Raw genomic sequence first — 22,959 nt, 5'->3', positions numbered from 1 at the left:
AGTGCGACACTGTTTCGCTCTAGGGAGAGAGAGAAAAGCACTTTTTAAGCATCAAATCCGTGCTATGTTCGGTAGCCGGTAACGACTACTTGAATACAATTTTAACTTACACTAAACGCAAACAACAGAGGAGAGTGAAAGCTTATATACGAGTAAGACGGTAGATGAGTGCAACTATTCGAGCTGGCTTAGTGGTGCAGCTAAGATATATATGGGAGAGTGAGCTTAACTTAACTCTGTCCACAGTTCGACGAATAGTGTGCGCCTTGTATAAGCATAGTCTCTGCACCTTTAAAAACTATGTAGTACTCTCTCTTAAATGAGGGGGTCTATCCGATCATCATAAACAGCTTTCCCACCTAATTAAGGTATTCTAAAATACCTTTCTCCATAAATAAATAAATAAACAAAAAACAAAAAATATAAAATGAGGTGTTCTAAAATACCTCTCTTCTTTTTGTGTATATAAATATATATATATATATGACTATATTATTTATTCAATAATATAACGTTAATTTCTTAAAAATTATGTATAATATGCGTTTAAACTTTTAGGAATTATGAATTGCATGAGTCTATATGTTCATACTTTGAAATTTGTTTTTGATCATTAGTAATCTTTGGCTCAGCAGTGGATTTTATTCTTATTTATCAGTTATCACAAGAAAAAGCTTCCCACTTTAGATACTATTGTCATACATCATACATGCTAATTAAGTTACTTATGGACAAATGCTGAACAATAGTGCATGTACTATATAATATTGGTTCATACGTACGTTGAAGGTTGAAGAAGAAAGTGCAAAAATAAAAAGAGGAACAAATTGCCATATAAAAGTTTTTTGGTTGTTCTTCTTTACGCGACTATTCTAACAGTTTGGTGGTATATGAGCATGTGTCAATGCTCTATATAGTAGTTGCGCCATCTCCATCACCAAATACAAGCTCCTCTCTATTATTATATACCTAGATAAATAAGGTATTTTAAAATACCTTCTCTTTTTTTTTCCAGATTACTAGTGTATATTTTGTCATGTAATTAAATAAATTGTTCAATTTGTAAGTCAATTTGATGGCTAAGAAAAAGAGATAAAGTGAGCAAGCTAGAAAAATTGATGAATGCTTTTGATTTTCAGAAGTAGACATATTTATATTTATTTTATTTATATGAAAAAAGAAGAAGGTATTGTTTTGAAAAGTTTGTGACTGATGAGAATGTGAGTGTGTGTGTTATGATCCGTTTACTTAATTTGGAAATGAGTTTTGATAGTTGTGTCATGTGTGATTTGCGTGAGTTATATTTTTACAGAATGATGTATTTTGGCTAAAGCATTTCTTTTTTACCTTATATATGGCCAAACGTTAAACGACAAAAGATATAACCTGTTATATATTTTACGTGGATCCGCAAATACTGTGACTACTCGTGGGCTAGTGGTGCAAGGTTGTGATATTGCCTTGGCAATTACAAGCGTTCGAGTAGTTGCGTCTGTCGAAAACCAAAGTCAATGTCGTCTCACTAATTTCTATTAGGGGATGCAAATGAGGTATTTTAATACCTTTCTTTTTCTGTGTACTAGAGATTGCACAACACTAAGTAAATAAGGATTTTTGGGGGAAGAGTGAAGATGATTCTTTATTAACGATGAAAATGTGAGGTCGTCAATAAAACGAGTCAAGATTGAGCTCGTCAGTTCACAGGAGAACTAACAAGCTAGTAATGACGAGTTCGGAAGCTAAAAGGAATTATACAGAAAACAATAACAGTCTTTAGACACAAAGTATTGCTCTCGGGGTATTGTACGCGAGTCTGATGGATATTCTCCAATGAGTACTGTTTCTTTATATAGTGTACTGTTGACCGAGGGTTTTCTAGGATTTCCGTCGTGAATTCCCGAGATTGCCCTTTACAGATTATTAATGACTTGCATCCAATTTTGTCGGACTGAAATCGCAATTATCTTGTCTTGTTGGGCCGAGTGGCATATTGGGCGCAGCCCATGTCCAACATAAATTGATTTTTGGTTAGTGCCATTAAAGCTTTATATATTGATGTTTTTCCAAGCATTTTAACAGTAAATTTTTTTAAGTTAGTTGGCAAATAAATAATAATTAATTACCACATACCTTTCCTTTTTTAAAATGATGGGATTTAAACACCACCAAATAGAGAAAACACACCCCAAAAAAAAAACTATTTAATCAAATGTGTAATCATTTTTTGGAAATGGAAAATTGATGCTGAGCCCAAAAAAAAAAATCAATCAACTCCCCAATAAATAACCGATGGCAAAATTACCCATCATAAAAACTGAAAAAAAAATAGAAGAAGATATGAACGTAGGCAGCAGCTAAGAAATGAGACAAAAGACATGCCATGTCAAAATACGACTATAAAATGATGCTGGCTGCAAATTGGCTGCAGTCGTTACTTTCGGCTCGTTGGTCTAAACATGTTGTGAGTCAACACCAGACCAGAGTTCGAATAGAATCGACTGCATTTCACGATGTGATGATGATGATTGATGATGATGATGACGATGAGTATGGTTTCAAAATCAGAGGTACTCTAAAGTACCTTTTTTTTATTTTTTTGATCGCAAAGTTATTATTAATTCTTATAACTTTTCAACGGCAGAAAAACCTTCACAGGTCATCATCACATCCAACGGCTCAGCTCTGTCTACGAAGTACTAAATTGAATTATAAATATTAACAAGAAAGATGCAAAAACAAAACCTTCACAGGTCATCATCACATCCAACGGCTCAGCTCTGTCTACGAAGTACTAAATTGAATTATAAATATTAACAAGAAAGATGCAAAAACAAATAATATTCACTGTGGATGATAAATGAATTTTAAGTAGAAGGTCAAGTTAATCTATACTAATAATTTCACAGCAGTTTTTGCTCAAAAATACTAATAAGAAAAGTTTTAGCAATTAATACTACTAATGCAATTAATTCTATCGACCTCTAGCAATTTTATATGGATCTATTAGTATTTTATGGGTCTCTTGATAATTCATAATTTAAGAGCCTCCATTTATTTAGGTTGTAGACAAAACGATGTCTAAAATTTCATAGGACCCGCGAAAATATACTCTTTTGCTAATAATCTAGACAAAATTTCCGGAAAATAAATTTGTAGACAAAATTTCTGGAAAATTACATTGCAATAACTACGACATTAATGATATTCTCAATTGCCAAAATGATTCTGAATACAAATGAGTAGACTCTTGATTTATCAGGCATTCAAACTTTAAAAACTTTTATTTGGTTTATTTAAAACTTTAAAGATTTTAAAGATTTTAAAACTTTTGTTCCTTATTTTAAAGATTTTTAAAAGGTTAAATATGAAAAATATTTAAAACTTTTAAAAAGTTAAATATGATAAATATTATACCGTAAAAAAAACGGGATGAGTTGTTTCAAAATTTCACATACAATAATGTTGTTAAAATTATGAAAATAAATTTTTAACCGTTTTGAAGTATCTGATTAATGATATATATTTTTTTATTATTGATTAAAAATCATCTCATCATATATATAACTTGTCATGTAATATAACTCGTCATGTAATAGAACTTGTCTGTGTTTTTTAAGATTTTTAAATATTCATAATTTTAAATGTTTTATTAAGTTTAGATATATCATTTATATTTTTTAAACGTCTTAAAATTTTAAAATTTACTATATATGTATGTTGAACACACACTTCTTATATTAATTAAATAATATGTTTGTTTTAAAAAAAATCAAATCACAATATATGTAGAAAATATATATTTTCATATTTATGTATTATATAATAATTCACCATAACTAAAAATTAAATTCAAACAAAGATGATAGGAGAATAAAAAAAAATTTAAATCTGGAATAAATCTTGAGAATTTGTTAGAAATGCCCTTTTTGGCATACCCTTTTTCAAAAATGCCCCCTTTTTTGAACATTTTCATTTTTGTCCTATTTACACAATTATCATATGTTAAATTAATTTTTAGAATTTGTTTTCTTAGGTTGGGTTCCCAATTTACATTTAGGGTATAGTTTTTAAGGGATAGAGTTTAGTATTAGAGGTTTATGATTTATAATTTTGACATTTTATATATTAAAAAGGGTATTTTTGAAAATGGACACCATCAAAAGGTATTTTTGAAAAGTGAGATAGAAAAAAGGATATTTTGAAAATCCCCCATAAATCTTCTAAATATCTATATTAATTTTAGAACATTTATATATAAATATATATGAATATTTAAAATATTTTAATTGTGTTTGGTTATAATAATAGTAGAGAATATTAACTAAATTTGTTTAGATATAGATTTAAACAATTAATGTCTTCAATTCTAATAGTTTCCAAAACAGACTTAATTCTCAAAAGACTCTACAAAAATACTAGTATAGTCGTATAGATTTGTTTTTAATCGTTAGTAATCTTTTGGCTGAGCAGTGGATTTTATTCTTATTTATCAGTTATCACAACTTCACAAGATAAAAACTTCGCACTTTAGATACTATTGTCATACATCATACATGCTAATTAAGTTTCTTATGGATAAAAGCTAAAGAATAGTGCATGTACTATAATATTGTATAAAAAGGTAAAAAGAGGAAGAACAAATTGCAATATAAAACATTTTTGGTTGCTCAGCTTTGCGCGACTATTCTAATAGTTTGGTGGTATATGAGCTTGTGTCAATGCTCTAGAGTCAGCTGTTCGAGTTCTTGCGCCATCTCCATCCATCACCAAATTCAAGCTTCTCTCAATTATTATATACCTCGATAAATAAGGTATTTTAAAATACCTTCTCTTTTTATTTTATCTTCAGATTAATAGTGAATATTATGTCATGTAATAAAATAAATTGTTCAATTTGATGGCTAAAAAAATTGAATGCTTTTGATTTTCAGAAGTAGACATATATATCTTACTGTATTAATTGAAAAGTACAAATATGAAACTAACCTTAAAATATGTAAAAAATTGAGAATTTGCTAAAAATACACCTTTTGATATACTCCTTTTCAAAAATACCCTCTTTTCTGGCCATTTTTATTTTTGCCCTCTCTTAATTTTTAATGACCATTTTACCCTTAGATAAAAATTATTTTATTCAATAAAAAGAAAAACAAAATTTTCCCGCCAAAAAATTTCCGACATATTTTCCCGCCAAAAAATTTTCGAAAAAATTTTCCCGCCAAAAATTTTGTTGTCAAAAAACTTTTGATAAAAAATTTCGACAAAAAAAATTTCCCACCAAAATTTTTCCCGCCAAAAAAAATTTACAAGGTTTTTAAAAGGTTTTATAAGGTTTCTACCTTATAAAAGCCTTCTAAACACCTTGTAAAGGCTTTTACAAGATATTTTAAAGAGTTTTAAAAGGTTTTTTAAACAACTTGTAAACGCTTTTACAAGATTTTTAAAAGGTTTTAAAAGGTTTTTAAAAGGTTCTCAAATAGTTTTTAAAAAGATTTTTAAAAGGTTTTTAAACATCTTGTAAACGCTTTTACAATGTTTTTAAAAACCTTGTAAAAGTTTTTATAAGATTTTTAAAAGGGTTTTAAAAGGTTTTAAAAGCATTTACAAGCTTTTTAAAAGTGTTTACAATGTGTTTAAAAACCTTGTAAACGCTTTTAAAAGTTTTTTAAAAGTATTTACAATGTTTTTAAAAGGTATAAATTTTAATATTTTTGGTGGGAAAAATTTTCGATTTTGGCGGGAAATTTTTCTTTTTGGCGGGAAAAAATATTTTTTTTTCGGGAAAAATTTTCGATTTTTGGCGGGAAAAAAAAATTTTTGGCGGGAAACTTTTTTGGCGGGAAACTATTTTCGATTTTGATGACTGTACATTCTTGCTGTCACTCAAAAAGGGTAATTTGGTCATTTTGTATATAAAGAGGGGTAGTTTTAAAAATGGTCAACATGAAGGGATATTTTTAAAAAGGGGTATGGAAAAGGGGTATTTTTGAGAATGCCCCTAAAAAATTACATTCAATTGCCATTAGAAAAATTTAATTAATCTTAGTTAATTAATTAAATAAAAACAATAATTAAAAAATAAAAAACGCTAACAGATCAAATATAAAAAACTCTATAAAATAAAAAAATATATTTTCTCTCTCTAATAAATTATGGTGAAAAATTACTAAATATATTTTTGAAAAATATAAACCAATCAGAATTTCAAAAACTAAAATTTTCTATCCAAGTACACAATATAATTATTTTTAATAACTAAATTTTGAAGATTTTGTTAAGATTTCAAATTATGATTCTCCTATTATCTTTATTTTTTATTATTTACAAATTTTTTGGAATTTTTATATAATACTTATGATTAGTAAAATGCAGAATTTTTTCTGCATATGTTGTAATTTAAATTTTTTAAAACAAAAATATATTACTCAATCTAAAAAAATGTGTGTTTTAATTTCCACATTGGCGGGTTGGTAAAACTAAATTTATATAGATAATAAATTAATAATTTTTATTTGTTCAAAATTATAATATTTAAACTACTACTTCATATTTCACAAAATAATGATGCAAATACAACAAACAAACAAACAATATGCAAATATTAGAAAATTCTAAAATAATTAGTATTCAAAAAGACTAATAGATTTACAGATTAATTAAAATATATATTATCTCAAACAAAATAACTTTTTTAAAAATATATAAAAATACTTTTTTTTATTATATTAGATTATTTTTTTTTAAAATGTTGACCCGTGTATTATAGAAAAGAAGGTGTATACCTTATTATTATAAAAAAGAAGGTGTATTCTGTTTTGAAAATTTTATGACTTAATTTGGAAATGAGTTTTTGATAGTGGTGTGAATTACCTAAGTTATATTTTACAGAATGGTGTGTACTTTGCCTGAAGTTTTTTTTTTATACATAATATAGGTTTAGTCCGATGTTAAGATTTAAAATTCATCGTTTTAGATTTAGTTCTCTCAGTTTTCTTTCTGTCAAAATTTAATAAAAGAAATTATGTTGCTGAAAAAAAAATTATGTTTTTACTCAAACTTAATAATTACTTGTTGATGGAACGGGCATGACTAATTACAGTAAAACCTCTATAAATTAAAAGGTCAGGACCATGAAATTTTATTAATTTATAGAGGTTTTAATTTATCGATAAATTAATAATTATTAATTTTCTCATTTTCATAATTTTGAAAATTTTCTATTACAAAACAAGGTATTTTTCTTATCATTCAACTTTTTTTTTTTTTTTGAATTTGTAATCTTGGCTATCGTAATAAGATGAATGTCAATTGTTTACTATATTATCTAGGTAAAAATAATAAATGTTAGAAGTTTAGAGTTTAAAAGAAATTGTTACTACTATCCTTCTTGGTAATGATGAAGTCGAAAAAGATATAGCGATACTTTTAAAACCAATTACTAAAGAAGCAATTATCGCATCTAGGACTCTCCATAATTTTTGGATGCGATTTGAGAAGATAACAATGAATAAGATTAGATATGAGCTCCAACAATAATGCAAATTCAAGAATATGAAAACAACAATAGAGTTATATTTCACTAGATTTTTTAGATATAGGCAAATAACAGTAGAGTCATATCTCACTAGATTTTCTTATATATATATATATATAAGTTTATTTGATTATTAATTTATGATATCGATGAGACCATATTTTTACATAGGATTTCTAAAAAAAATATTATTTTATTATTTTATCGAAATGTGTCATTTTTTACCCCGACTATATATTTTAGTTTATTTGATTATTAATTTATGATATCGATGAGACCATATTTTTATATAGGATTTTTAAAAAATATATTATCTTATTATTTTATCGAAATGTGTTATTTTTTATCTGGCCCAACTCGGGACCAGAAAAATTTATTAATTTATAGCGAGTATTAATTAAAAGAGTATTAATTTATAGAGGTTATTATTAATATATTATACAATTTTTTCTATTGGTTAATACATTAAATTTTTAGGGATAAAATTGGAAAATTTATCAAACATCTACGTTGGAAATACAAAGTGACACTTATTCTGAAACAAAATTTTCAGGCTAAAATGACACTTAATATGAAACGGAGGAAGTATTATTTATTGGGTTTGAGTTGATTGATTGATTTGTTTTTTTTTTTGGCTCAGCAACAACTTTTCGTTTCCAAGAAACGATTACACATTTGCTTAACTAGTTTTTTTTTTTTTTTGGGGTTTGTTTTCTCTATTTGGTGGTGTTTAAATCCCATCTTTTTAAAAAAGGAAAGGTATGTGGTAGTTAGTTATTTTTTTTGCCAACTAACTTAAAAAGTTTTACTGTTAAAATACTTGGAAAAACATCAATAGATAAAGCTTTAAAGGAACCAACCAAACGATCTCCTTTAATATTTGAAAGATGAAGAAATTTAGAAAGCGAAATAAGTGTAAACTGAATTTGTATTAGACCAAATACTTGTAGAAAACTGAAAGAAAATAAAACGGATCATTTATATCATTATACAGTAAGGGGTAAAATTGAAAATTTAATAATTTTCTTAAGTGTGAGAAATCCTAAAATGATACTTAATATGAAACGGAGGGAGTAATAACCCATGGCAAAATACTTCGCATCACAGAAATTGAAAAAAAAAAAAAAAGAAGAAGATATGAACGTAGCTAAGAAATGAGACAAAAGACATGTCATGCCGACATTTTACTATAAAATAGTACTCTCTGCAAAATGGCTGCAGTCGTTACTTTCGGCTCATTGGTCTAAAACATGTTGTGAATCAACACCAGACCAGAGTTCGAACAGAATCGACTGCATTAGACATGATGATGACGATGATCAAGCTGTAAGTTTCTATTCCACATCTGAGGTGCTCTAAAGTACCTTTTTTTTTTAATAATCGCATGGTTTAACGGCTCAGCTCTGTCTGACGCACTTCGAAACTTACTACGAAGTACTAAATTGAATTATAAATATTAACAAGAAAGATGTAAAAAAACCATATAATATTCACTGTGGGTGATAAATGAATTTTAAATAGAAGGTTTTTATTTCTTTTCTAATCAATATCATAGCAAAAAAATATAAAAGTAAAAAGATAATTATATGACTGAGAAACTAAAGTCCCAAAAACAAAAACAAAAAACCCTGAAAGAAGACTAATTTCAAGATCTCTCTATATTTTTTTTATCTAATAACCCCTAAAAAGAAAAAGCTACAAAGAACGACATGAAGCTAGTCTCTTCTTAAGATTGTGTAAGCAGCAGAGAAGAGATCAGACTACGGAAAGAAAGATCAATTCCACCCTAACCATAACCATAACCATAACCAAAACCAAAACCGAGATAGGTTTCCGCAGCAAATTCATTTCATTGACCATGATTAGACCAAAGATGTTGGTACATTTGCATCTGATGAGGATGAAGAGGTTGTTGCTGTTGTTGAGCTCCATAAATCCCATTATTACTGTCACGGTGCATTGCTGGAGAACCGCTCTCATTCTCTTCTGATGACTCGCTCGATGGTCCTTGAGAGACTGATCCAAAGTTCAACATGTTAGCAGGCGCTGAAGCCGGTTCAGGATTCTGTCCCCGAGCATTGTTAACGCTACTTTGTTTAGGTTTCTTTGCTTCCGCAACAAAGCTTCCCACTACGACCTATATATCACATCACGAAACAAATGAACATCAAATGATTAAACAGATTGTGATTATATTTGCGCTTCACCTATTAAACCATCTTCCTAACTCTCGAATACAATGAAAAAGGCTAGGCTTCCGCAACAAGAGTTCACGTTCTGTACCTGGACTTGTGTTGCGGCTACCAGTGAACCAACTACACTGCCACCTACAATCCGGCCATCAGGTCCAGCCAAAGAGACACTCAAGCTACCACTTCTGTTCATTGAACCATTTACCTCATAATTCAAGAACGAGCCTGAGAGAGTAACGATCTCAAACCGTCCCTGCAAAAAGAACACATATTTAAATCTCAACACCAAAGACACACTAAGACTAAAGCTTAACACTAAAGACAGCAAAAAAAAGAAAAGATCATAATTTTAAACCTCATAAGAAATGATTCCACCAGAATGAGAAGCTTGACGAAGCGTCACTCTACAAACTGCACCACTTGCAGAGAGAATACATATTGTTCTTGGCCCTTGATCTGAAAAAGCCATGACCTTTGCCGCTATGTCCTGAAAAAAATTGTTAAGTAAATTTCATACCAATTTCACAAAAGAACAACATCCAAAACTCATTCTGCCATCTAAATTCATTGAAACAAGACATATTACAATCTTGAAGCATGATACAGTCACATTTTGAGATTTACTAATCTTGAAGCATGAAACAAAAACACATTTTGAGATTACTGAAACAGAACAACAACACTTTACCTCTCCTGTCTTAACCTCAATGACATGAGGTGTAAACCCAACTCCAGCAGTTCCTCCTACAAAAAGAAACCCATAAAATCAAATTGCATGTAATCCAAAACAAAAATGTGTTAAAAAGATTCAAACTTTTAGAGTTTTGTTTCTATACCTAAAGCATCAAGCTGTTTCTTGCTAGAACCAGGAGGTCTTCCCCTGTTTCGTTTAGCAGGTGGATCAACAGAGTTAGTACCATTGCCTCCACTATCTCCAACACCACCTTCACCACCACCACCGTAAGAGTTAGAAGCGGCGGAGAGAAGAGGAGACGTGGGAGCTAAACCCAACGCAATGCTACCATCAGGAGTGTACTTCCTAGGCCTACCTCGCTTCTTCTTGGCTTGTGGTTGATGATTCTGATTCTGATCCTCGATCCCAAATCGCATCGGTTGAGAAGAAGGCGACGATCCATCACCAAATCCAAGAGATTCAAGCGTCTTCTGATCCATTTGTTGTTGTTGAAACGTTTGAGATTGTTGTTGTTGTTGAGGATGACCAAAAGGTAGACGATGTTGATGATGTTGGATCGATTGAGATGTGGAAGTGGGAACCATCAATGCAGAAGAAGCAGCGGCGGCGTTAGGGTTACGGTAATGATGAGACATTAACATACCAGGTTGAAGGTGTGACGGTGGTGGTTGTGGTGGGTTATCTCTGGAATCCATTAGAGAAGAAGGGAAGAGAGAAGAAGAAGGAATCCAAAAAAAAAAACTCAAAGATTGTTTCTTTCGGCCTAATTTTCGTAAAGGTTGAAACTTTCTGTTTTGTGAATTCCGAGAAAATAGAAATTACAAAGCTAAAAGCGTGTGAATGAGCTAACAACTTTGAGTCTCTCTCTTCTCACACACATACAGAGAGAGAGAGAGAGAGAGAGTCTCTCTGGAGTTGAGAGACAGAGAGGGAGGAGATGAAGAAGTGTGGCGGAAAATGTAATTTTTAATAGGGAAATGAATAATAATATTTTGATAGGAATAAAAATGAATATATATATATATATATATATATATATATATTTAGGGTTTTTAGGAGATTTTATTTGGGTGTTTGGTTTTTTAACTTTTTTTTTTTTTTTTTTTTTTTTTTTTTTTTTTTTTTTTTGGTTTTTTAACTTTAACTGAATTGATTTGGTATTACTCTACTTGAAGCATTCGATCAAGTAAATATTTTGGAATCCTAATTAGATCTTACAGTAGTTTGTTTGTTTATTATTGTCATCCAAAATATAGCAAAGAATATTTGTGATCATCTGTTTATTTTAAGAGTTTAAAAAATTAGAAATAAAAATACTCTTTGGATGGGAAAAAATACTCTTAAATGAGTAAACATATACCAAAACCCAAACCTGAAAGCAAAACAAATCAATGCTTAAAATAGAGAAACCAAAACATCAAACTCTACCTTACCGTTCTTGCATAATCCTATTTTAGATCCAATTCGGACAATCTAAAGCAAGATAAGAAGTAAGTTGTTCTTCTCTTGTGGCACTAGAGAGGGTGAGACTGAGAGAGATGGGTCGAACCAAACCAAAACCACTAACTTCTGGTTCAACACGTGGCAGATTACTATACAGCCACATTTTTTTGTTTTAATGAGAAGAACAGTAAATTTGTGTAAAAGAAAAAGAAAAAAAAGCCTAGAATGAAAATACGGGCTGGGCTATAAGCCCAATAATACAAGCATAAGCGAGGGTTGAGAGAGCACCACCACCGTTCTTACGTAAGTAATTTCACAACGGTCAGTAGAACTAGGATCTCTCATCAAAATCTCAAAATTTTCTTCTTTTCTTTTTCTTTGGGAGAGCGGAGCAGAGCAGAGCGGAGGAGTTTTTTCAATTCTTCATCATCTTCAGGTTTTTGTTTGTTTATTTTTGGCGATTTTATTATGTTTACTGCATATACAGAGTAGTCTTTTGATTGTCTGATTGTGTGATCTTAGAATTTCGAAATCTCTCTGTTGCAGATTCAGAAACTTCAATTTTGGCTTCTTTTTTTTTTTTTTTCAATTGATTCAGAAACATGTCATTAATTTGAATTTGTATGTGGATTCTGTAATTGAATTTCTTAAAGAAAAAAAAAACCCCTTTTCGCGATTTGTGTTTTCTGTAATTTCGTTAAGGTTTTGATTTCAGTTTCGTAGTTTCCACTTTCTACATCTCTTCAAAATTCTTTTTACGGTTTCATCCTACAAATTTGCGATGTGCGATTCTCTTTTTTTTTTTTAATTTTCTTCGAATACCATCTTCATCATCACCAGGTTTATCTTCGCTCTTTAAAATTATTTAGGGTTTTTTTTATAGTGATTTTATGTTTATTCCATATTCAAATCTCTCTTTTGATTGTTTGATTTTGTGTTATTGGATTTCGAAATATCAATTTTGGCTTCTTGTTTTTTGTTTCAATCGATTCAGAAACTTCTCATTAATTTGTATGTTGCTTCTGCAATTGAATTTTAAAAGGAAAAAAAAACCCTTTTTTATTTAGCGATTCGTGTTTTCCCTAATCTCTTTAGGGTTTTATTCGTAATTGCATTTTTCTAATGTTCGAAACCTTTTGTTTTCAGGTTCTGCAAGTCTTCAAATTTCCAAATCCAAAAGCCCTCTTTTCTTTATCGTATCAAGTTCTTCAAAGGTTTCATCTTTTTTTGTTTGTTACAAATTAGGGTTTCTAATCAAAAACTCTCTTTCTAATTAAATTTTCGTTTATTTAACTCTCTGGAGTTTTTGATGTGACTGATGAGTTGTTTTGTGGGAATATAGATGAATCAGATACAGATAGTGAGGAATCATATGTTAGTGGGCCTGATGGAGAGGACACTTTTTGATGATGATTACATTCAAGATATGACTTCAACTTGTGTGGACTCAGCAGTCTAGTTCCCTACTACGAGTACGCTCTTGATTTGATCTTGGATGTTGAATCTTCTCACGGTAAGTTTGTTTACTGTTTTCTCTTATGTCAATTCAGTTTTAGATTCTAGCTCTAGGGACAGAATCTGCATTTAGGAATAGTAGTGAGACCAATACATTGTGTCTCTTGAATGTCTGATATGGATTGGGTCGGTAACAGGAGAGATGTTTACAGAGGAACAGAATGAATTGATCGAGTCAGCTGCTGAGATGCTTTATGGACTGATTCATGCTCGTTACATATTGACAAGCAAAGGGTTAGCTGCTATGGTAAAGAAATCTTTCAACTCTGACTTTTTTTTTATCTATAACATCCTATAAAAGATGCACTGCTTGATTCTGTTTCTTTGCAGTTAGACAAATACAAAAACTATGATTTTGGTAGATGCCCAAGAGTTTATTGCTGTGGCCAACCTTGTCTTGCAGTTGATCAATCCGATTTACCTCGATCTAGCACAGTGAAGATATATTGCCCAAAATGCGAAGACATTTATTACCCACGATCAATGTATCAAGGCAGTATCCTTTTCTTTCCACACATTCACTTCTTGCTGATACATAAAGCAATGATTATGTTGAGTTTAGATAGGTCTTGCAGGTATTCTCTTTTTTTGGGGTTTTCCTTGAAACGATAAACAGACATTGATGGAGCTTATAGATTAAAAAACGTGCGCTTTGTTTTGTTGGAGGTAATGGAGGGACCAAAAACGTGGGTGCAAGTTCGAGAATCGGTGCCTCATTCGCTGCCTCTAGTTCTAGTACATCGGCTGCATCAATGTCGGTGATGTTATTTTTATTAGTGACTTGAACTCGCAAGACAAGGTACTTTACTTACTACTCCTTTAGTCTTGTTAAGATTTGATTTGATGTGGTTGTTTTGGTCTCAGTTAAAGAAATATTCTTTGGTGTAGGATCCTGTAAAGTCTATCCATATCAGCAATTCGAACCCTATGTGTCATGCGTTTGATCCAGATGCTAAGGATGGACATGATCTACTTATTGGGCTGAATTCTGGGGATGGTAATGTACAACTTTGAGATAAAGTTTGTTTACTTATGCTCTAGATGAAAATTTGTCTTGTTCTTTATTCTTTTGGTGAATTTTTGTAGTCTACACCGTATCACTAAGACAGCAGTTACAGGATGTCAGTAAGAAGCTTGTTAATGCTCAGCATTATAACAAAGATGGTTCTGTAAATAACAGGCAAGATTTTTTCCCTGTAAACTTCTCTATTTTTCTGAATTGACATGTGGTCACGTAGGTTATTTTTTTGTCATTTTACTGGATATATGCTCTAGTTAACGCTCAGTTTAGCTGAATCTAGCAAATTCATTTGTTTAAGTCTCTGGAGTATTTGATGTGACTGATGAATTGTTTTGTGGGAATATAGATGAATCAGATACAGATAGTGAGGAGTCAGATGTTAGTGGGTCTGATGGAGAGGACACTTCATGGATATCTTCGTTCTGTAATCTACGAGGGAACGAGTTCTTTTGTGAAGTTGATGATGATTACATTCAAGATGACTTCAACTTGTGTGGACTCAGCAGTCTAGTTCCTTACTAGGAGTACGCTCTTGATTTGATCTTGGATGTTGAATCTTCTCACGGTAAGTTTTCATACGTTTCTTGTCATTTCAGTTTTAGTTTTTGTTGCGGTCTAGCTCTAGGGACAGAATCTGCATTTACGTAATCAATTGCTTTCAAGTTCACAAAGAATGTTTCTCGTAACTGTCTTCTTGGAACTTTCAGAATCGTTTTGGAGCCCATTTACTTTGGTAACAAAATGAGTAATTAATATCTGTTATCTATAAAACGGATTTATAACAGGTTCTATCGTATCATTGAGCAGGTTAGTGCGGCAAAAAGTGTCCTTCAGAAGCCCATCAGCTTGATCCAAGGTCCACCTGGCACGGGTAAAACTGTGACTTCTGCAGCAATTGTGTATCACATGGAAAAACAGGGCCAGGGACAGGTAAAGCTGTTTTTTTATCGACCCCCTTAAGATGCTTTTTGTAAGTTGACTACCAGATATTTATTATTACTGCATGACAGGTTCTCGTTTGTGCCCAAGTAATGTTGCTGTAGACCAACTAGCTGGAAAAATTAGTGCTTTTGGCTTAAAGGTAAACTCTTGAACCTCCACGGCCCAGTTTATCTATAAAAGGTTATACTGCTTCTTTTGAATCTTCCTACTATGATGTCAGGTTGTTCGCCTTTGTGCAAAATCAAGGGGAGCTGTAAGTTCTCCAATTAAGGACTTATCACAGTAAGACTTGTCATATAATTGTCTCCAAGTAAGGCAAGCATGTGTTTATCACTGTAAGTCTTGTTGTCATATAATTGTCCCCAAGTAAGGCAAGCAAGTGTTTATCACAGTAAGACTTGTCATGTAAATTGTCCCCAAGTAAGGCAAGCAAGTGTTTATCACAGTAAGACTTGTCATGTAATTGTCCCCGCAAGGCAAGCATGTATTCATCACAGTAAGACTTGTCATATAATGTTGCCTAAGAATGTGAATGAAGCAGAGATATATGTCCTTAAGCATGTGTTTAACACCGTAAGACTTGTCACATGATCTCTGCGATTATCTTTTAATCATTGCTGGCTGGGCAGCATGATAGTAAATTCAATATTTTGCTGGAAAAACTCTCAATGATCTGCTATGAATAATGAGTTTTAAAACTCTCAATGATCTGCTTATTAATGGAGATATATTCAATGATCTGCTTATTAATAGAGATAATATTCAATGATCTGCTTATTGATAAAGATATATTCAATGATCTGCTATGAAAAATTGAGTTTAAAAACTCTCAATGATCTGCTTATTGATTGAGATATATTCAATGATCTGCTTATTGATTGAGATATATTCAATGATCTGCTTATTAATGGAGATTATATTCAATGATCTGCTATGAAAAATTTTGAGTTAAAAAACTCTCAGTGATCTGCTTATTGATGGAGATATATTCAATGATCTGCTTATTGATGGAGATATATTCAATGATCTGCTTATTGATAAAGATATATTCAATGATATGCTATGAAAAATTTTGAGTTTAAAAATTCTCAATGATCTGCTTATTGATGGAGATTTATTCAATGATCTGCTATGAAAATTTTTGGGTTTAAAAATTCTCAATGATCTGCTTATTAATAGAGATATATTCAATGATCTGCTTATTAATGGAGATATATTCAATGATCTGCTTATTGATAGAGATATATTCAATTATCTGTTTGTTGATGGAAACATATTCAATAATCTGCTATGAAAATTTTTGAGTTTGAAAACTCTCAATGATCTGCTTATTGATGGAGAATATATTCAATGATCTGCAATGAAAAATTTTGAGTTTAAAAACTCTCAATGATCTGCTTATTAATGGAGATATATTCAATGATCTGCTTATTGATGGAGATAATATTCAATGATCTGCAATGAAAAATTTTGAGTTTTAAAACTCTCAATGATCTGCTTATTAATGGAGATATATTCAATGATCTGCTTATTGATGGAGATAATATTCAATGATCTGTTTATTGATAAAGATATATTCAATGATCAGCTATGAAAAATTGAGTTTAAAAACTCTCAATGATCTGCTTATTGATTGAGATATATTCAATGATCTGCTTATTGATTGAAATATATTCAATGATCTGTTTATTAATGGAGATTATATTCAATGATCTGCTATGAAAAATTTTGAGTTAAAAAACTCTCAGTGATCTGCTTATTGATGGAGATATATTCAATGATCTGCTTATTGATGGAGATATATTCAATGATCTGCTTATTGATAGAGATATATTCAATGATCTGCTATGAAAAATTTTGAGTTTAAAAACTCTCAATGATCTGCTTATTGATAGAGATATATTCAATGATCTGCTTATTGATGGAGATTTATTCAATGATCTGCTATGAAAATTTTTGGGTTTAAAAATTCTCAATGATCTGCTTATTAATAGAGATATATTCAATGATCTGCTTATTAATGGAGATATATTCAATGATCTGCTTATTGATAGAGATATATTCAATTATCTGTTTGTTGATGGAAACATATTCAATAATCTGCTATGAAAATTTTTGAGTTTGAAAACTCTCAATGATCTGCTTATTGATGGAGAATATATTCAATGATCTGCAATGAAAAATTTTGAGTTTAAAAACTCTCAATGATCTGCTTATTGATGGAGATATATTCAATGATCTGCTTATTAATGAAGACATATTTAATGATTTGCTATGAAAATTTTTGCGTTTAAAAACTCTCAGTGATCTACTTATTGATGGAGATATATATTCCATGATCTGCTTATTGATGAAAACATATTCAATGATCTGCTAAATGATGGAGATATATTTAATGATCTGCTTATTGATGGAGATGAAAATTTTTGAGTTTAAAAACTCTCAGTGATCTGCTAAATGATGGAGATATATTCAATTATCTGCTTATTGATGGAGATAATATTCAATGATCTGCTATGAAAACTTTCGAGTTTAAAAACTCTCAATGATCTGCTTATTGATGGAGATATAATCAATGATCTTCTTATTGATGGAGATATAATCAATGATCTGCTTATTGAAGGAGATATATTAAATGATCTGCTATGAAAAATTTTGAGTTTAAAAACTCTCAATGATCTGCTAATTGATGGAGATTATATTCAATGATCTGGTATGAAAATTTTTGAGTTTAAAAACTCTCAGTGATCTGCTAAATGATGGAGATATATTCAATGATCTGCATATTGATGGAAATAATATTCAATGATCTGCTATGAAAACTTTTGAGTTTAAAAACTCTCAATGATCTCCTTATTAATGGAGATCTAATCAATGATCTGCTTATTGGAGGAGATATATTCAATGATCTGCTATGAAAACTTTTGAGTTTAAAAACTCTCAGTGATGTGCTAAATGATAGAGATATATTCAATGATCTGCTTATTGATGGAGATTATATTCAATGATCTGCTATGAAAAATTTTGAGTTTAAAAACTCTCAATGATCTGCTTATTGATAGAGATATATTCAATGATCTGCTTATTGATGGAGATTTATTCAATGATCTGCTATGAAAATTTTTGGGTTTAAAAATTCTCAATGATCTGCTTATTAATAGAGATATATTCAATGATCTGCTTATTAATGGAGATATATTCAATGATCTGCTTATTGATAGAGATATATTCAATTATCTGTTTGTTGATGGAAACATATTCAATAATCTGCTATGAAAATTTTTGAGTTTGAAAACTCTCAATGATCTGCTTATTGATGGAGAATATATTCAATGATCTGCAATGAAAAATTTTGAGTTTAAAAACTCTCAATGATCTGCTTATTGATGGAGATATATTCAATGATCTGCTTATTAATGAAGACATATTCAATGATCTGCTATGAAAATTTTTGCGTTTAAAAACTCTCAGTGATCTACTTATTGATGGAGATATATATTCCATGATCTGCTTATTGATGAAAACATATTCAATGATCTGCTAAATGATGGAGATATATTTAATGATCTGCTTATTGATGGAGATGAAAATTTTTGAGTTTAAAAACTCTCAGTGATCTGCTAAATGATGGAGATATATTCAATTATCTGCTTATTGATGGAGATAATATTCAATGATCTGCTATGAAAACTTTCGAGTTTAAAAACTCTCAATGATCTGCTTATTGATGGAGATATAATCAATGATCTTCTTATTGATGGAGATATAATCAATGATCTGCTTATTGAAGGAGATATATTCAATGATCTGCTATGAAAAATTTTGAGTTTAAAAACTCTCAATGATCTGCTAATTGATGGAGATTATATTCAATGATCTGCTATGAAAATTTTTGAGTTTAAAAACTCTCGGTGATCTGCTAAATGATGGAGATATATTCAATGATCTGCATATTGATGGAAATAATATTCAATGATCTGCTATGAAAACTTTTGAGTTTAAAAACTCTCAATGATCTGCTTATTGATGAAGATCTAATCAATGATCTGCTTATTGGAGGAGATATATTCAATGATCTGCTATGAAAACTTTTGAGTTTAAAAACTCTCAGTGATCTGCTAAATGATAGAGATATATTCAATGATCTGCTTATTGATGGAGATTATATTCAATGATCTGCTATGAAAAATTTTGAGTTGCTATGATCTGCTATGATATGTTATGAAAATATTTGAGTTTAAAAACTCTCAGTGATCTGCTAAATGATGGAGATATATTCAATGATCTGCATATTGATGGAGATTATATTCAATGATCATTCAATGATCTGCTATGATGGAGATTATATTCAATGATCATTGAATATATTCAATGTTCATTAAAATGGAGATATATTAAATGATTTGCTTATTAGTGGAGATATATTCAATGATCTGCTTATTGATGGAGATATATTTAATGATCTGCTTATTTATGGAGATATATTCAATGATCTGCTTATTGATGGAGATATATTCAATGATCTGCTTATTGATGGAGATACATTCAATGATCTGCTATGAAAAATTTTGAGTTTAAAAACTTTCAATGATCTACTTATTGATGGAGATATATTCAATAATCTGCTTATTAATGGAAACATATTTAATGATCTGCTATGAAAACTTTTGTGTTAAAAACTCTCAGTGATCTGCTTATTGATAGAGACATATTCAATGATCTGCTTATTGATGGAGACATATTCAATGATCTGCTTATTGATGGAGAAATATTCAATGATCTGCTATGAAAAATTTTGAGTTTAAAAACTTTCAATGATCTGCTTATTGATGGAGATATATTCAATGATCTTTTTATTGATGGAGACATATTTAATGATCTACTATAAAAACTTTTGAGTTAAAAACTTTCAGTGATCTGCTTATTGATGGAGATATATTCAATGATCTGTTTATTGATGGAGATATATTCAATGATCTGCTTATTTATAGAGATATAATCAATGATCTGCTAATTGTAGGAGATATATTCAATGATCTGCTATGAAAACTTTTGAGTTTAAAAACTCTCAATGATCTCCTTATTGATGGAGATATATTCAATGATGTGCTTATTGATGGAGACATATTCAAGGATCTGCTATGAAAAAATTAAGTTTAAAACCTCTCAGTGATCTGATAATTAATGGAGATATATTCAATCATCTGCTTATTAATAGATATATATTCAATGATCTGCTTATTGATGGAGATATATTCAATGATCTGCTATGAAAAATTGTGAGTTAAAAAACTCTCAATGATCTGCTTATTGATGGAGACATATTTAATGATCTGCTATGAAAACTTTTGAGTTTAAAAACTCTCAATGATCTGCCTATTGATGGAGATATATTCAATGATCTGCTTATTGATGGAGACATATTCAATGATCTGCTATGAAAAAAATTTAAGTTTTAAAACTCTCAGTGGTCTGCTAAATTATGGAGATATATTCAATGATCTGCTATGAAAACTTTTGAGTTTAAAAACTCTCAGTGATCTGCTAATTGATGGAGATATATTCAATGATCTGCTTTTTGATGGAGATAATATTCAATGATCTGCTATGAAAACTTTTGAGTTTAAAAACTCTCAGTGATCTGCTTATTTATGGAGATATAATCAATGATCTGCTAATTGAAGGAGAGATATTCAATGATCTGCTATGAAAACTTTCAATGATTTGCTTGTTGATGGAGATATATTCAATGATCTGCTTATTATTGATGGAGATATATTCAATGATCTGCTATGTAAAAAATTAAGTTTAAAAACTCTTAGTGATCTGCTAATTGATGGAGATATATTCAATGATCTGTTTATTGATGGAGACATATTCAAGGATCTGCTATGAAAAAATTTAAGTTTAAAAACTCTCAGTAATCTTTTAATTGAAGGAGATGTATTCAATGATCTGCTTATTGATAGATATATATTCAATAATCTGCATATTGATGGATATATAATCAATGATATGCTTATAGATGGAGATTATATTCAATGATATGTTTATTGATGGAGACATATTCAATGATATGCTTTGGAAAATTTTAAGTTTAAAACTCTCAGTGATCTGCTAATTGATGGATATATATTCAATGATCTGTTATAAAAACTTTTGAGTTTAAAAACTCTCAGTGATCTGTTAAATGATGGAGATATATTCAATGATCTGTTATTGATGGAGATCATATTCAATGATCTACTTTGAAAACTTTTAAGTTTAAAAACTCTCAGTGGTCTGCTAAATGATGGAGATATATTCAATGTTCTGCTTATTGATGGAGATAATATTCAATGATCTGCTATAAAAACTTTTGAGTTTAAAAACTATCAATGATCTGCTTATTGATGGAGATATAATCAATGGTCTGCTTATTGATGGAGACATATTCAATGATCTGCTATGAAAACTTTTGAGTTTAAAAACTCTCAATTATCTGCTTATTAATGGAGATATATTCAATGATCTGCTTATTAATGGAGATATATTCAATGATCTGCTTATTGATGGAGATATATTCAATGATCTGCTATGAAAACTTTTGAGTATAAAAACTATCAATGATCTGCTTATTGATGGAGATATAATCAATGATCTGCTTATTGATTGAGACATATTCAATGATCTGCTATGAAAATTTTTGTGTTTAAAAACTCTCAATTATTTGCTTATTAATGGAGATATACTCAATGATCTGGTTATTAATGGAGATATATTCAATGATCTGCTTATTGATAGAGATATATTCAATGATCTGCTGTGAGAAATTTTGAGTTTAAAAACTCTCAATGATCTGCTTATTGATGGAGATATATTCAATAATCTGCTTATTGATGAAGACTTATTCTATGATCTGCTATGAAAACTTTTGAGTTTAAAAACTCTCAATGTTCTTCTTATTGATAGACATATATTCAATGATCTGCATATTGATGGATATATAATCAATGATCTGCTTATTGATGGAGATTATATTCAATGATCTGCTTATTGATGGGGATTATATTCAATGATCTGCTATGAAAACTTTTGAGTTTAAAAACTTCAGTGATCTGCTTATTGATGGAGATATATTCAATGTTCTGCTATGAAAACTTTTGAGATTAAAAACTCTAAATGATCTGCTATAATTGGAGATTATATTCAGTGATCTGCTATAAAAACTTTTGACTTTAAAAACTGTCAGTGATCTGCTTATTGATGGAGATATATTCAATGATCTGCTATGAAAACTTTTGTGTTTAAAAACTCTCAATGATCTGCTTATTGATGGATATATATTCAATGATCTGCATATTGATGGAGATATATTTAGTGATCTACTTATTGATGGAGATTATATTCAATGATCTGCTATGGAAACTTTTGAGTTTAAAAACTCTCAGTGATCTGCTTATTGATAGAGATATATTCAATGATCTGCTTGTTGATGGAGATTATATTCAATGATCTGCTATGAAAACTTTTGAGTTTAAAAACTCGTAGTGATCTGCTTAATTATGGAAATATGTTCAATGATCTGCTTATTGATGGAGATTATATTCAGTGATCTAATATGAAAACTTTTGAGTTT

General features: G+C 30.0%; 1 protein-coding gene and 1 pseudogene across 2 annotated transcripts; one reads left to right on the top strand and one right to left on the bottom strand.

Moving 5' to 3' along the window:
- Positions 1–9,045: 9,045 nt before the first annotated feature.
- LOC104771926 (AT-hook motif nuclear-localized protein 8-like) lies at positions 9,046–11,441 on the bottom strand. Its single transcript, XM_087503431.1, has 5 exons — positions 10,563–11,441; positions 10,415–10,470; positions 10,082–10,213; positions 9,818–9,979; positions 9,046–9,671 (listed from the first exon to the last, which is right to left on the bottom strand). Exons 1-5 carry the CDS (start codon positions 11,113–11,115, stop codon positions 9,384–9,386), a joined length of 1,191 nt encoding a protein of 396 aa, XP_087359557.1. The 5' UTR covers positions 11,116–11,441; the 3' UTR covers positions 9,046–9,383.
- Positions 11,442–12,149: 708 nt separating this feature from the next.
- On the top strand, positions 12,150–15,898 carry LOC104771925 (casein kinase II subunit beta-1-like; annotated as a pseudogene). Its single transcript, XR_015593982.1, has 12 exons — positions 12,150–12,299; positions 13,010–13,077; positions 13,206–13,376; positions 13,516–13,625; positions 13,709–13,874; positions 13,995–14,177; positions 14,267–14,375; positions 14,465–14,558; positions 14,746–14,964; positions 15,207–15,329; positions 15,410–15,480; positions 15,562–15,898. The product of XR_015593982.1 is annotated as a casein kinase II subunit beta-1-like (transcript).
- Positions 15,899–22,959: the final 7,061 nt, after the last annotated feature.

The sequence above is a fragment of the Camelina sativa genome, chromosome 20, assembly GCF_030686135.1.
Source record: "Camelina sativa cultivar CO46 ecotype springtype chromosome 20, ASM3068613v1".
NCBI classification, from domain to species: Eukaryota; Viridiplantae; Streptophyta; class Magnoliopsida; order Brassicales; family Brassicaceae; genus Camelina; species Camelina sativa.
The sequence above is the reverse complement of the archived record's forward strand: the minus strand, read 5'-3'. Positions and strand labels throughout refer to the sequence as shown.